Below are 16,793 nucleotides of genomic sequence, written 5' to 3' on the forward strand. Positions count from 1 at the left end.
TAGTCTGTATTCAGACATTATCAATTCTTTCTCAGCAGGCAGATCCTATGCTTTATCAGAGTCCTTTGGGACTGCCTTGGATTATTGTACTACTGAGAATAGTTAAGTCATTCATATTTAATCATTATGCAATGCTGCTATTACTGTGTACAATGTTCTGGTTCTGCTTATTTCACTTTGCTTCAGTTCATGTAAGACTTTCCAGGTTTTTCTGAAATAATTCTGCTCATCAGTTCTTATAGCACAATAATATTCCATCACAATCATATACACAGCTTATTTAGCCATTCCCCAATTAATGGGCATATGTTTGTTTTCTAATCTTAGCCACCACAAAAAGAGCTTCTATAAGTATTTTTGTAACAAATATTTATTATAATAAATATTTAGGTCCTCCCCCACTCTTTTTTGAATATCTTTGGGATAGACTTAGCGGTGGTATTGCTGAATCAAAGTGTATAACAGTTTTATAGCCCTCAGGGCATAATTTCAAATTGCTCTCCATAATGGTTGGTTCCTCATAACTTTCAAAGGGGGAGGGTAAGTCCCAAGCTTACATCCCTCTGCTTGGTTCCTTTCCCTAAAAATGCTGTTTAACAAAAGACCATAATAAATAGCAAATAGTGAATGAACCCACTTATCCAAGAAAAACAGCAAAACAGGAATCAGAGGTGTCAGATTAGAATATGACATAAATACACAAAAGTAAATGAGCTCTTCATCTGGGAGTAAGTTAAGTTTTCAGTTCAAACAAGTAATGAGCTCAAACAATCTCCCTCAAAGAAAGTCTATTCTTAGCAGTCTCTGGAATTTCAAGCAAGTACAAAGACAAGATAGGGCTACTCTTCCATATATATATGCCATTCCAAAGTCTTTCTTCATTAACACCCTGGAGTTTCCTGTTCATGCTTCTCTCTGAATAATGCTCCTAAAGGCTCTGAAGCCATTGAGGTAAGTCTATGATCCAAGTGGGCACCTTTGTACTTAGCACATTCTTTGTATCAACCAAGAGCCAGAAGAGTAATAAATAAGATAACATTTATAAAGCACTTTGCAAACTTTAAATCTATAAATGCTATTATTATGGTGTTTCTTCATCACATAAAGTCATTCCAACTGATAAAGTGGCTTTTTTTGGCCCAAGTGTGGAACTTTCCATTTATTTCTATTAAATTGAATGTCAATTCTCCATGATTCTGACTTGTCAATATCTTTTTGGATTCTGGCTCTGTCACCCAATATATTATCTATGTGTCCCCTGTTTCAAGTCATCTGAAAATTCACTTTGCATGCCTTCTATGTCTTCATGCAAAACACTGATAATAATGTTGAAAGAAAAGGACCAGGGACAGATCCCTGGCATACTCTATTAGGGAACATACTCTGATCTGACATTTACCCATTATGGACCAATCTTTAGGCCCCAGCCATTCAAGCATTTTTCATATCCAGTTAACATTATCATGTAGTCCATATCCATACATCTCCCTAAGGGTAGCAAGGGAGACTGTCATATTCTTTGCTGGAATCCAGGTTAAATACATCTGCAACATTCTCCTGATCTCTCAGTTCAGCTACAGTGTCAAAAAAGGAAGGTTTGACTGGTATGACCTGTTTTTGATGAAGCCTTGGTGGCTTTTATACGATCACTCTTCCCTTTCAAAATGCTCACAAACCGTATCTTATATGGTGAGTTTTAAATTTTTTCTGGGGATCAAAAGTAAAATTCATTGAACCACAGATTGCAGACTCTCTATCTTCCCTTTTTAAAACAATGCATTTGTCCTTCTGTAGTTCTATGGGTCTCACTATAGTAGTGAAGACTTTCAATTGATCTGCACTAGCAGCTGAGCTTCAGTGCCCTAACATTTGGCTTTTGGAATAATCCAGGCAAGAGATGACCTCTGGGCTTCTTCCTTCCCTGAGATTCTAGGATTTCTGTGACCATTTTTTTTCCAGCAGAAAAATATTTAACTAGTAGAACAGATCCTGCAAAAGGAACCTCTGTCTGGGAACTAATGATGCACTTCATCCCTAATGCTAATTGGCTCTCTCAACTCTCAGGTTGCCCAACCATGTGACAGACAACTGAGTCTATAAATTAGTTTGGGAGATGTGGGGGGCAGTTCTCAATAAGGGAGGATCATCCTGGCTGTTATCTCCCTCTGTGTCCCTTATCCTCTTCTTGGCTCCAGGATGGTGTATGTCTTGCTCCCCAAAGGTATCTGGATAGAAGTTCTGGCTGTGACCCTGCTCTTGCTGAATTCCCAGGTGGCTGCAGTCAGACAGACCCCAGGTAAGTACAGAGCAGGAGCTTACCAGAGAGCCCCGGTGGGGGCCAAGGGGAGCACTCTCCTCTCTAGGTCCAGACCAAAGGAAGGGCTTTGGACAGGATGGTCCTCAGAGAAATGAGCAGCAGGTGAAAGTGGATTTCAGGCTACTATCCCAAACAACTCTTCCTTTGGCCCTTGCTTCCTTTTCCTCAGGGTTCAGGGACTTTATTCACAAGAAGTGAAACCTCTAGACAGTTTGTCAATGAGCAGTTATTAATCACCTACTGTCTGCCAGGCATTGCTAATTACTCCTAAGGCATAAGAAAGAAAGGCATAAGACAATTCCTAATTATTAAGAAGCTCATGGTCTAATGGGGTAGATAATATGAAAACAATTTTGTACAAACTATACACACACACACACACAGGATAATTTGGAAATAACCAACAGAAGGAAAGCACTAGAATTAAGGGGGGTTGGGAATGGCTTCTTATAGAAGATGGATTTTAGCTGGGACATGAAGGAAGCCAGGAAAGTCAGAAGGCAGGGATGGTTAGGGAGAGCATTACAGACATAGGGGCCAACAAGAGAAAGTGCCCAGAGCTGGGAGATGGAGCATCAAGTAGGTGGGACTTCAGGGAAGCAGTTTTTCTGCATCACAGAGTACATGTGTGGGGCAGAGAGGAGTCAGGGATAATAAGCCTGAAAAGGCAGGAGGGGTCAGGTTGTGAGGGGCTTTGAAGGCCAAGTGGATTTTTGTATTTGATGCTAGGATTGATGAGCAGTTACAGGAGGTTATTGAGCAGGTGAGTGACATGCTCACATCTGTGCATTAGAAAGATCCATTTGAGCCACAGTCAGGATAACACAAGATCTAACAGCTTCTATATTAAAGGACTGGAAGGCATGGAATATGATATTCTGGAGGGCAAAGGAACTAGGACTATAATCTAAAATCACTGACCCAACAAAACTTATTATAAACTTTCAGGGGAAAAATGGGACTTCTATGAAAAAGAGGACTTTTGGTTATTTTCAGTTATTTGTGATGAAAAGACCTGAACTGATAGAAAATTTGACTTTCAAATACAAGACCCTAGAAAAGCATAAAAAGGTAAACAGGAAAAAGAAATCATGAGGAACGTTGAAAGGTTAAACTGTTTAAATTCTTACATGAGAAGATAATATTCCCAACTCATAAGAACTTTCTCAGTATTGGGCAGCTGAAAGGACTATATTTAGACTGAGGGCACAGATGTGATTTGAATATGAAGGGATGATATCTGTAAAGCATTTATTCTTGTTTTTTGTGGGACAAATGGGTGGGGTGGCTTATGTCTGGGGCTGGATTTGGTCTTGGGGCCTCCCGGGTCCAGGACTGGTGCTTTGTCTACTGTGTCACCTAGCTGACCCATGATGACATCTGTAAAATAAAGTTAAGGGGTAAGAGGAATGCACTGGAAGAAAGGGAAAGGGAGAGGTGGAAGGGTCTAAAGTAGCTCATATAAAAGGAACAAGGAAAAAGCTTATGGAGGGGAGGGGAAGATGGGGAAGGAGTGGGGGAGTGAGTGAGCCTTGCTTTCATCAGAATTGGCTCAAAAAGAGAATAACATAAACACTCAAGTGGGTATGGTAATATATTGTGCCCTGAGGGAAAGTGGGAAGGGAAGGAGATGGGGGGGAGAGGTGAAGGAAGGAAGGGCAGATTGGGGGAGGGGCAGTAGAAAGCAAAATACTTTTTTTTCAGCATTAATTGATAAATATTTATTTTTTTATTTTTTTAATTATTTTATATTTTATTATTTTCCAGTTACATGTAGAGGTGGTTTTCAACATTTGACTTTATAAGATTTCCAATTTCAAATTTTTCCCCTCCCTCCCTTCCCTCCCCTCCCTCCCTCCCCCGCCCAAGACAGCAGGTAATCTGATATAGGTTATATGTGTACAATCACATTAAACATATTTCTTCATTAGTCATGTTATAAGAGAAGAATCAGAGCAAAAAGGGAAAACCTCAAAAAAGAGAAAGAATAGCACCAAAAAAAAAAAAGAAATAGTATGATTCAATCAGCATCCATATTCCACAGTTGTTTTTTTTTTTCCTGGATTTGGAGAGGTTTTCCATCATGAGTCCTTTGGAACTTTCTTGTACCATTGTATTGGTGAGAAGAATCTAGTCTATCAAAGTTGATCAACACATAATGTTGATGATACTGTGTACAATGTTCTTTTGGTTGTGCTCATCTCACTAATTATCGGTTCATGCAAGTCCTTCCAGGTTTCTCTGAACTCCTCTTGCTCATCATTTCTTAGAGCACAATAGAATTCCATTACATTCTTATACCACAACTTGTTCAGCCATTCCCCAATTGATGGGCAGCCCCAGAATTTCTAATTCCTTGCCACCACAAAAAGAACAGCTATAATTATTTTTGTACATATGGATCATTTTCCCTTTTTTTATGATGTCTTTGGGAAAAAGACCCAAAAGTGGTATTGCTGGGTAAAAGGGTATGCACAGCTTTATCGCCCTTTGGGCATAATTCCAAATTGCTCTCCAGAATGGTTGGATCAGTTCACAGCTCCACCAGCAATGCATTCATGTTCCAATTTTTCCACAGCTTCAGCAACATTTATTATTTTCCTTTTTTGTCATATTAACCAATTTGATAGGTGTGAGGTGGTACCTCAGATTTGTTTTAATTTGCATCTCTCTAAACAATAATGATTTAGAGCATTTTTTCATATGGCAATAGATAGCTTTCATTTCTGCATCAGAAAACTGCCTGTTCATATCCTTTGACCATTTCTCAAGTTGGGAATGACTTGGATTCATATAAATTTGATTTAGTTCCCTATATATTTAGAAATGAGGCCTTAATCAGAACAACTAGCCATAAAGATTGTTTCCCAGCTTTCTGCCTCCCTTCTAATTTTGGATGCATTGCTTCTGTTTGTACAACAACTTTTTAATTTAATGTAATCAAAATCATCCATTTTGCATTTCATAATATTCTCTATCCCTTGTTTCGTCATAAATTGTTCTCCTTTCCAAAGATCTGAAAGGTAGACTATTCCTTCCTCTTCTAGATTACCTATGGTATCACCTTTTATGTCTAAATCATGTACCCATTTTGACCTTATTTTAGTATAAGGTGTAAGATGTTGGTCTATGCCTAATTTCTGCCATACTATCTTCCAGTTTTCCCAGCAGTTTTTGTCAAATACTGAATTAGGATTTTTAATTTGTTCTTTTTCTGTCTTTTTAAGTTGCATGCCCAATTCATTGATCTCCTCTTTCTCTTTTATTGATGTAAGCAGTTAGAGATATAAAATTTCCCCTAAGCACTGCTTTGGCTGTATCCAATAGATTTTGGTATGTTGTCTCATTGTTGTCATTATCTTGGATATAGTTATTGATTGTTTCTATGATTTGTTGTTTGACCCACTCATTCTTTAGAATGAAATTATTTAGTTTCTAATTAATTTTCAGTCCACCTTTCCATGACTCTTTATTACATGTAATGTTTATTGCATCATGATCTGAAAAGGGTGCATTTACTATTTCTGCCTTTCTGCATTTGACTATGAGATTTTTATGCCCTAATACATGGTGAATTTTTGAAAATGTGCCATGTACTGCTGAGAAAAAGGTATATTCCTTTCTATCTCCATTCAATTTTCTCCAGACATCTATCATGTCTAACTTTTCTAACATTCTATTCACCTCTTTCACTTCTTTCTTATTTATTTTGTGGCTAGATTTATCTAATTCTGAGAGGGGAAGATTCAGATCCCCCACTAGTATAGTTTTATTGTCTATTTCCTCTTGTAAATCATTTAACTTCTCCTCTAAGAATTTGGATGCTATGCCACTTGGAGCATACATGTTTAATATTGATATTACTTCACTATCTATAGTACCTTTTAGCAAGATGTAGTTTCCTTCCTTATCTCTTTTAATGAGATCTATTTTTGCCTGTGCTTTGTCTGAGATAAGGATTGCTACCCCTGCTTTTTTGACTTTAGCTGAAGCATAATATATTCTACTCCAGCCTTTTACCTTTACTCTGTGTGTATCTCTCTGCTTCAAATGTGTTTCTTTTTTTTTTTTTACATATAAGGTATTTTATTTTTTTTCCGTTACATGTAAAGATAGTTCTCAACTTTTGTTTATACAAGCTTTACAATTTCAGATTTTTCTCCCTCCCTCCCCTCCCTCCCCCCTCCCCTAGACAGCAGGTAATCTGATATAGGTTATATCTATATATCTATATCTATATACATATACATATAGATATATACACACACACACACACATATATATATAAATGTGTTTCTTTTAAACAGCATATTGTAGGATTCCGGTTTTTAATCCACTCTGCAATTTGCTTCCGTTTTATGGCAGAGTTCATCCCATTCACATTCACAGTTATTATTACTGTCTGTTCGCCTCCATTCTATTTATCCCCTTTGTATTTCCCCCCATTCTTTCACCCTATTCCTCCTCATCAACGTTTTGCTTCTTACCCCTGCCTCCCCATTCTTCCTTCCCTTTTTATCACTCCCCTCCCTTTTCTTTACCCTTTCCTCCCTTGCTTCTACCCTCCCTTCTATCAGTCCCTCCATTTCCCCTTCCCCTTTTACTTCCCTAAAGAATAAGCTAAGTTTCTTTATCCAAATTAATATATATATGTTATTCCCTCTTTGAATCAATCTAGTGAGAGTAGGTTCTTTTCCTCTATTGTAATAGGTTTTTTTACCTCTTCATATGATGTAATTCACCCCATTCACCTCCCCTTTCCTCTTCTCCCCATAAACTCAACCCCTTAATTTTCTTTATATCATCACATCAAAGACAATTTATATTTATACCCTCTGTGTATAATCCTTCTGTCTGCCCAAATACATATACAGTTCTCAAGAGTTTTAAGTATCTTCCCGTGTAGGGATGTATATAGTTTAAGCTTATTGAGTAACTTTTTTTTCCCCCTGTTTACCTTTTTAAACTTCTCTTGAGTCTTGTATGTTAAGATTGAATTTTCTATACTGTTCTGATCTTTTCATCAGGAAACCTTGAAAGTCCCCCAATTTTATTGAATGTCCATCTTTTCCCCAAAAAGAGAATGCTCAGTTTTGCTGGGTAATAGATTCTTGGCTGCAATCCAAGCTCTTTTGCCTTCCGGAATATAATATTACAAGCCTTGTGATCCTTAATGTTGAAGCTGCCAGGTCCCCATGCAATCTTGACTGTGGCTCCATGATATTTAAATTGCTTCTTTCTGGCTGCTTGGAGTATTTTCTCCTTCACCTGATAATTCTGGAATTTGGCTACAATATTCCTTGGAGTTTTCATTTGGGGTCTCTTTGAAGAGGTGATTGGTGGATTCTTTCAATGATGATTTTATCCTCTGATTCTATAATATGAGGGCAGTTCTCCTTAATAAATTCCTGGAATATGGTGTCTAGACTCTTTTTCTGATCATGGCTTTCAGGCAGTCCAATGATTCTCAAATTGCCTTTCATGGATCTGTTTTCCAGGTCAGTTGTCTTTCCAATGAGGTATTTCATATTTTCTTCTATTTTTTCATTCTTTTGATTCTTCTTGACTGATTCCTGGTGTTGCATGGAGTCATTATCTTCCAATGCCCAATTTTAATTTTTAAGGCATTGTTTTCTTCAGTGCGATTACACACCTTTTTTTCCATTTTGGCCAAATGAATTTTTTAAGGAATTGTTTTCTTCAGTCAATTTTTGTGCTTCCTTTCCCAAGCTGCTGATTCTTTTTTTCATAATTTTCTTGTGTTTCTTTCATTTCTCTCCCCATTTTTTCTTCTACCTCTCTCAATTGATTTTGAAAATCCTTTTTGTGCTCTTCCAGGAATGCTTTTTGTTCTTGATACCAATTCATCTTCCCTCACATGTAGACAATTTGAGACGTTTTCTTGGCAGAGATACTGGAATGATCTGTCATTTCTTTCTCCAGCTCATTTTACAGATGAGAAACAGAGGAAAACAGGGTTAAGTGACTTGGACCAGGGTCACACAACTAATAAGTTTCTGAGACCATATGTGAACTCAGGTCCTCTGGATTCCAAAACCCAGTGCTCTATGTAGTGCACCACCTAGCTGCCCCAAAACTTGAGTACTATTTAAGAAAAATTCCTCTCATGTTTCATTTAATTCCCCTTTCTGCAGCAACTTTCTCAGCAACCCCCTTCCCAACCTCTTCCAGAGATGCACCCTAACCTTTCATCACAGCTCCTTCTCCCTCACTCCCATCCTCAAAGAAAAATCTGGATCCAAGAAAACTGTGATTAAATCTACTTTTCCATTGTTCCTGGATGAGCTGTGTCCATCTACTCCCCTGTACCCCAACTCACCACCTTCAGCCCAAAGTGTCCCTCCCTGGCCAGCACAGTGCTATGAATATTCTTTCCTTCTTCCTGTATTTACTTTTGTATTTGTATTCCCTATACTTAGCACATAGTTGGCAATTAGTAAATCTTTTTTCATTCATTCCAGAGTAGTGTTATAAGCTTAGGTGTTTAGAAACTTAGATGTTAGTAGTGTTATAAACTTGGAGTTTTAATAAAGAGAATTGTAGATACAGGTAACTATTTAGAGATATTTGTCTATAAAGAAAATAGAGAAATAGGATATACTCTATTGGGGGACTGGAGAATCAAGTTGTTATGGGCCCAGGCCACCCCAGAAGTTGTATGGGGAGATCAAGGAATCTTCTCCTCGAGAAACTAAACAAAGGACAGACATACCTAAAGAAATGAGTGGCACCAGATCCGGACTGAGCTAGCCCCAGGACCACCACCCTTTATTCCAGTCTCCCCCACCCCTGGGGAGATAAGATTAGGTGTGGCTGCTGCCTTTGTGGCCTGAGGAGGATAAAGATGGCTTGAGAGATCTGCAGCCACCCCTCACCCAATTCCCCCCAGCCACCACAAGTGGGGAAGGGTCCTCCCTCAATAAGGGAACTTTTCACAGTCAATCAATTATATCAATCAATCATCATCATTATTATTTTTAGTGAGGCAATTGGGGTTAAGTGACTTGCCCAGGGTCACACAGCTAGTTAGTGTTAAGTGTCCAAGGCCGGATTTGAACTCAGGTACTCCTGACTCCAGGGCCGGTGCTCTATCCACTGCGCCACCTATCTGCCCCTATATCAATCAATTATATCAATCAGTCAGGAAGCCTCCTAAGTGCTTACTCTGTGCCAGGCCCTGTGCTGGGCGCTAGATTACATATAAAATCAGTCATTCCCTGCCCTGGAGGAGCTTCCATTCCAGGAGGAGGAGGAGGAGGATGTAGGACATGCCCAGAAGGGTGACCCAGGGAGGGAGCCCTGGACCAGCAGTCACAGGGATCCTGAGCAGAGCCAGACAGAGCCCAGCAGAATCCGAGGGTGACACCAATTGGATCATTGTCCCTGATCCAAGGGGGTGTGGCCTCTAGGGTCATGGGAGTGTGGTGGGGTCCGTCCCCGCCCGGGTCTCTGCAGAGGGGCTGGAGAGGGGGATACAAAGGTGCACTGGAGGGATGATGATCAGAGAGTGGGTTGAATTTGGGTGAGCAGGACTTGGGGTAGTTGTTGGGTAACATTTCCTGGAGTGTTTGCACCAGGCTGGGTGTAGTTGAGAGGCAGTTGAGAGGCAGCTGTGACGCAGGAGACAGTAGGAGTCTGAATACTGGGTTCTAGTCCTTCCTCCATCCCCGGTCTGTGCTGTGTGACCTCAGAAAAGTCACCTGCCCTCTCTGGGCCTCAGAAGGGTGGGGCTGAGCATGTGCAGGAAGGGCAGCATGACTTGGCCACGTTCTCCTTGGTCAGGCCCAGCCTGTGGTCAGTGATTGGAGGGCGGGGGTGTCCGTCCCGGCTGACCCGCCCCCGGGGCTCTCCTCAGAGCACTTCACTGAACAGTTGAAGTTTGAGTGTCACTTTGAGAACGGGACGGAGCGCGTGCGGCTTGTGGTGAGGTACATCTACAACCGGGAGGAGCACGTGCGCTTCGACAGCGACGTCGGGAAGTTCTTGGCGCTGACGGAGCTGGGGCGGCCCAGTGCTGAGAAGAGGAACAGCCAGAAGGAGGAACTGGAGCAATTTCAGGCCCAGGTGGACACTGTCTGCAGGCACAACCACGTGGTGTTTGAGCCCTTCTTAGTGCGCAGGAGCGGTAAGTGAGCGGCCCCTGGGAGGGATGGAGGTGGGGCAGGGACCAGGGGAGCCCAGCAGGGACCCAGGGTGAGAGAGGAGCGAGTGGAAGAGGGGGCGGAGCAGGGAGTGAAGAGGAGGGGCTGGAAGGGAGTGCAGAGGGAGGAGACAGAGGGGAGGGGGCAGGTGGGTAGGAGAGAAGGGGGAGGCACAGGAGCAGGTGCAGGGAAAGGGGCCCCCAGAGCAGGGGAGAGACAAGTGGGGAGGGAGGGAGATGAAGGGAGGGGGAGATGATGGATGGGAGAGAGGAGGAAGGGGACCCAGATGGGGGAGCAGGGAAGAGGAGAGAGCTTGGGGACAAAGGGGGATGAAGGGGAAGGAGGAAGAATAGGGGAGGGGTGGGGATGGAGGGAGGCAGGAAGAAGGAGTGATGAGAAGGAGAAGAGGGAGGGAAGTGAGAAGGAGGAGGAGAACTGCAGAGATGATGGGGAGGAATCAGGAGCAGAAACACTAGAGATGAGGTGAGTGGACCAGGGGAGGGAAGAGAGGGGAGAAGAAAGAGGGGAATGAAAGGGGGAAAGAGGGTGGGACAGCGGGAGGGGGGAGATGTGCTGGAGAGGGAGGGGGAGGAACCTATTCTACCAGCAGGGATCTGGGGGCCTGGAGTCCTTTTCCTTCAGTCAAATTCTGATATTTTTGCCTCCTCCAGTTGTAAAGGGGATAAACTGTATTGGGAAGAACCAAAACCCTTCACCAAAGTTCAGATTTATAACATTCTGAAATTGTTAATGAGCAGCTAGGTCATGCAGTGGATACAGTGCCAGGCCTGGAGTCAGGAAGACTGATCTTGAGTTCAAATCCAGCCTCAGACACTTAATAATTGTGTGACCCTGGGCAAGCCAATTCACCCTCTTTGCCTCAGTTTCCTCCTCTGTAAACTGAGCTGGAGAAGGAAATGGCAAACCACTCCAGTAGCCCAAATAGGGTCATGGAGTCAGATAAGACTGAAAAAGCACTGAACAGCAACAAAATGCTTAATATGAAATTCATCCCCCAAGTCCTCAGTGCCCAGGTGCCAAGAACCTTTAAAATGTTAAATAAAACTTGCTTTTTTATCCCTGAAACTAAGCTCAGCAGAGGCTTCCCATGCCCTGCTCCTTCCCATCTCCTCCATTCTCTCCCTCCCTCCCCTCCCAGCCTTCTCTGGTGATACAAACTCCTACAACTGAGACCTCATGACTGAACTTGTCTTTCTCCAGGCACCCAGACATCTTTTTGCTTCTCCCAGGGCCCCTGGACTCTGGGTCAGGATGCTCAGGTTTCTCCTGGGCCTAGACATTCCTCACAAGCCCCTGAGTCAATCTTCCTTCAGTGGATGGATGGCATCTCTCAATATTTGGGCTCAGAGTCTTTCTAAAAATAGTTCATTGTCTACACCTGTGACCTGCTTTTGGAAAGAATTCATTATAAAGAATCCACTTGTAATGAGAAAACTTGCCTGCCCATTTCTTCCCCCATCCCTGAATCCTGCTGACCTGGGGTCATTCTGCCCATGGGCTCCTGGGGCTGCTTCCTGCTAGTTCAGATTTCTAGTCTTGGGGGAGCTTAAATGTCCCCAACATGCCCATTTCAGGCTCTGGGGAGAAGGGGAGGCCTGAGCCTGGTGAGGGATCAGGTGACAGAGGTGGGGGCTGGACTAGGAAGACCTGCCCTGGCCCCCTCACTCAGGATCCTTCTTCTTTCTTCCAGTTGAGCCTGAGGTGACTGTGTATCCATCCAAGATGGCTCCCCTGGGACACCACAACCTGCTTGTCTGCTCTGTCACTGGTTTCTACCCTGGGGACATTGAGGTCAGGTGGCTCCTGAATGGGCAGGAGGAGACAGCTGGGGTTGTGTCCACAGGCCTGATCAGCAATGGAGACTGGACCTACCAGGTCCTGGTGATGCTGGAGATGACCCCCAGGCGAGGGGATGTCTACACCTGCCACGTGGAGCACTCCAGCCTGCAGAGACCTGTCACCTTGGACTGGAGTGAGCCAGAGCTCCCTCAGCCTCCAGTTCTCTCCTTGCTCAGGACAGGGAGCCAGCTCTGAGACCCCCAGAGTGTGTCCAGTCCTGGGCTAATACAAACCCCATGTGGTGCTACCCCCCTTTCCCAGCATGGCCCCAATGGCCTCTCTGAGCTAAGAGCTGTGGAGACCTAGAACCTCATCAGGCTCCTCACCGGCCCCAGGCCTGGGAGCTGGCCTCCCCTCTATGACTCAGTGATCAGGCTTTAGGCCCCTTGCCCTGGGGTGGGGGAGCTGGCTGTGAGACACATTGATGTCAGTGTCCCCTGATGAGCCTTCACTGGCTGAGCCCTGAAGGCCCTTTGAAGTCTGACCCTTCCCTTCTTAGATAGGATTTAGCCCCTTCTCAGCTCCCCTCAGACCCGTCTGCCCCCCAGGGCTGGCTCCTGGAGGGAAAGTTTTGATCCTTGGTGTCTCTTGTCCCCAGAAGCACAGTCTGGATCTGCCCAGAGCAAGATGCTGAGTGGAGTCGGGGGCCTCGTACTGGGGCTGATCTTCTTTGGGGTTGGCCTTGTTGTCCACAGGAGGAGTCAGAAAGGTGAGATACTCTGGGGAGGCCCTGAGGCCCCTCCCCTCCATGATCTCCAGGGGAGGGAGGATGTTGGATGGTGCCAGAAATCTGGCCCCAGGTCAGGGGGGAAGGACTGGGCTGGCTCTGGCTTCAGCTCTTTCTACCCTGGAACTTATAGAAGGTGGTGAAGGGGCCAGATCCCAGGCCTCAGGGGTCTGAGGGAATCCCATATTCACTAGTAGAGACAGCCTTGGGAGGGGTCTAAGACTCCAGCCTTTAGCCCCTTCCCCTGCCATTCTCCTCTGCCCCCCCACTCCCACAGCTGTAGATGGATGGATAGAGCATTGATGAAGTGCTTCCTCTGTGGGGTCAGGTACTGGTCTAAGCACTGTTAGGAGCCCCCTGTCCGACAGTGCTCAGAACTTTGGTGCCCTTTGCTTCTGTGACTCTGTGATTTTTAAGTACTTGTACGTCTGTTTTTCTCTTCCTTTCCCAGGAAATCGGGGTTCACAGCCAACAGGTAAGATCCTTCTCCCCAGGTGGATCAGGGTTTTCATAGCTACAGTTTCTGCCCAGTGGGGCCTGAAGCTAAGGAGAGACTTGGGGCCCTTAATGAAAAGAGGTGGCTCTACTTGTGGCTTCAGACCCACATGTAGACTCTCACATGACTGTTCTGTGTCCTCTGCAGGGCTCCTGAGCTGATCCCTGAGGCTGTGTCCCCTGTAGCTGCTGCCTCCCCCTTAGCCTCCCTCCCACGTTTGGAGGCCCCTGCTTGTGCCCAGCTCTCCAGGAGGTTAGCCCTGCTGACCCCTTCGAGGGACTCCTTGTCTGTGCCTTGGTCTCTGTCTGGACTCTTTGGCATTTCCCAACAGAGCTTCAGTGACCCCTGCCCTCCTCCTTCCTATGTTCCTGTACCTGTGTTTTATCCATTTTTGTCTCCTGAGCCTTCACCCCAATAATTAGAAGAGTGAGAATCACCTGGTGCTTGGTGACACGGAGACAAGGTTGGGGAACAGAGGGATTTGTGTAACCTCTCAGTGTGTGAAAGGCCTCCAGAGGTGTAGATTGCAATCCATCCACACCTTACATGGCCTCTTGTCTAGGCCCCTCCATTTCCCACCGTACTGGTGGCCTTCCTGTCCATGTCCTGATAGTATGTAGATGCCAGTTGGCCTCACAGGCTTCCTGCCCAGGAGTCCTTCCCTTTCCCCATGGGATGGGCCCTCCTCACTCTGGTCATCCCTCTCTCTGATGCCTTTGCTTCTGTCCCTTCTGCTCAGTTCTTCCTGGATGATCTATTGCTATAGCCTGTGCTTGCCTGCCATGGGCCTTTCCATTGCACTTTTTTTATGTGAGGCAATTGGAGTTAAGTGACTTGCCCAGGGTCACACAGCTAGTAAGTGTTAAGTGTCTGAGGCCGAATTTGAATTCAGGTCCTCTTGAATCCAGGCCGGTGCTCTATCCACTGTACCCCTAGCTGCCCCTCCATTGCACTTTTTAAAATTAAAGTTTTAGTAAAACCTTTTGTGTTTGCATCATGTTCAGTATTTAATATATACCCTACTCACATTGGCCTTCCCTCACAACAACATATTTATTTATAAGTCCCTAAATCACCATCACGTTAACCATGTTTATCCAACACCATATGCAACCATCCATACCCATAGTGTCTCCGTGTTTGCCATGAAGAGTTTATTTCTCATCTCTGTGGCCAAGCTTAGTAACTATAATTACATAACATTCAGCATCATTCTTACCCCATTTTGCAGCCTTGGGTTTGTTTATTCCCTGGTTGTGGTTACAGTGTTCTGCATCAGTTCTCTTAAGTCTTCCTATGTTTCTCTGGATTTCTCATATCTCTTGTATCTTCTTATGCAACAAAATTTCATTACCTTCATGGGCCACAATTTGCCTCGCCCTTTCTCAGTTGTTTCTACTTCTTTGCTACCACAAAGTATTGCTTTGAGTAATTTGGTATATATGTGTATCTCAGATCTTTTTCCCATCATTGTCACCCTTGGCATATATGGTAAGGAGTGGGATCTCAGGATTAAAGGGCATGCAGATACTGATGCTTCTTATCATAATTGTTGCACCAGCTCACTGCTCTTCAAATAGGGCATTAACCTGCCTGTCTTTGTGTTGTCTTTCCCAAATTGACCATTTTCACGTTTTGTTACCTTGAAGGATTTCCTGGAGAAGAGGTGAAACCTCAGAATTGTTTTAATTTCCATGTCTCTTATTATTAGGGATTTGGAGCAAATGAGAACTGTTCATTCCCTTTGACCACTTACCTGCTGGCAAAGGCTCTTGGCCTGATAGATTTGTATTCAGTCTTTACATGTCTTGGTTCATAAACCTTTAGCAGAGATATTTGAGGCAGACATTTTCATCAACATTTATTCTAGCTGTTGTTCTCATTACCTAAAGTCTTCTTCAGTGTCAGGTAGTCAAAATCATTTTTCTTCTGGGTTTCCCTCTAAGTTTTATTTAGGTAACACTTCTCCCCTTGGCCACATTATGAAATCTACTTCCAGCCATTTCCTGGGCCTTTGGTAACAGTTTGTTAGATTTTTATTAGTGACGATAACTGAGCCTTATCTAAGATCCCTCCTGAATTGGTGCTTTTTGGGGGTAAATAGAAGGAAATTAATTTTTTTAAGTTACCATACTATTTACCCATACTGCTTAGCAGGAAATGCTTTTTGAATGAGTGATACTTGTGGTCAGTTCATTGCCATGCAAGGGGTGGGCCTGCCCAGAACTTCCATTTCCTAATGAAGTTTATGGGTGACCATTCTTTACCAACAGCAGAAATGTCTGGAAGCTGAAGGGGGGCTAGCAGTTATAGATTGGCTTGTTAATTCTGTCAATCAGGGCTGCCAGCCAATTAGCTTGGGCTGTGTGTGTGTGACCGCCCCGTTTCCTGTGAGAGAGGGAGTTGCTGGTAAGGAGAAGGGAGGGGATTTGCCATTCTGGTGTTGAGCTGGAAAGAGACAGGATGCAATTGTGTGTTCTGCTGAGCCCTGGGTCGTGGTGTGATTCAGGTCATATTGTTTTCCTTCCCCCATTCCTTTATTTTTCCTTTCCTTAATTCTAGTAATCTTACTTGTGTTTGTAAGTTCATTCTTGTTAATAAACCCTGTTCTGTTTTTGAAAGAGGCTGTTAATCTCCTTGTCCCAATATTGTGGCATGCTGCCTAACTAACACTCCCCAATTAAATTTTGCCCCTACAGATTGATGATCCAGCCAGGAGTTCGCTAACCTAGTGAATTCTTAAACCCACCTGATCCCCTCCCTTATTTGGCCATGAGCCAACTAACCTGGGGGACCTTTTAAGCCTCCTCCACAGCCTCCCTTAGGCAGTCTCCCTTGCTCTTAAAATACCTTAGCATCTAGGTGGCGCAGTGGATAGACCACTGGCCCTGAAGTCAGGAGGAACTGAGTTCAAATCCGGCCTCAGACACTTAATATTTACTAGCTGTGTGACCCTGGGCAAGTCACTTAACCCCAATTGCCTCACTAAAAAAAAAAAAAGAAAGAAGAAAGAAAGAAAAAAGAAAAAAAAACTTAGCGTTTATCTTGCTGGTCAGAGAAAAGGCAGTCCAATTTAAACTTCACCATGATTGCATATTTTCTTCCCCCCTTGTATATTCTAATTGACATATTTCGGGACAGCACATTGTCCCTATTTAAACTATTAAGCTACTCAATATTTATTCATAGCATTATTGGTTTCCTCCTCACAAGCACAGTAAAAAATCTTTG

General features: G+C 43.7%; 1 protein-coding gene across 1 annotated transcript; it reads left to right on the forward strand.

The window, feature by feature from the left end:
* The first annotated feature begins 2,196 nt into the window (after positions 1-2,196).
* On the forward strand, positions 2,197-13,781 carry LOC122726122 (H-2 class II histocompatibility antigen, E-S beta chain-like). The gene is made up of 6 exons (XM_043963645.1): positions 2,197-2,296; positions 10,194-10,463; positions 12,191-12,472; positions 12,938-13,048; positions 13,518-13,541; positions 13,710-13,781. Exons 1-6 carry the CDS (start codon positions 2,197-2,199, stop codon positions 13,721-13,723), a joined length of 801 nt encoding a protein of 266 aa, XP_043819580.1. The 3' UTR covers positions 13,724-13,781.
* Positions 13,782-16,793: the final 3,012 nt, after the last annotated feature.

The sequence above is a fragment of the Dromiciops gliroides genome, chromosome 4 (genome assembly GCF_019393635.1).
Source record: "Dromiciops gliroides isolate mDroGli1 chromosome 4, mDroGli1.pri, whole genome shotgun sequence".
Lineage (NCBI taxonomy): Eukaryota > Metazoa > Chordata > Mammalia > Microbiotheria > Microbiotheriidae > Dromiciops > Dromiciops gliroides.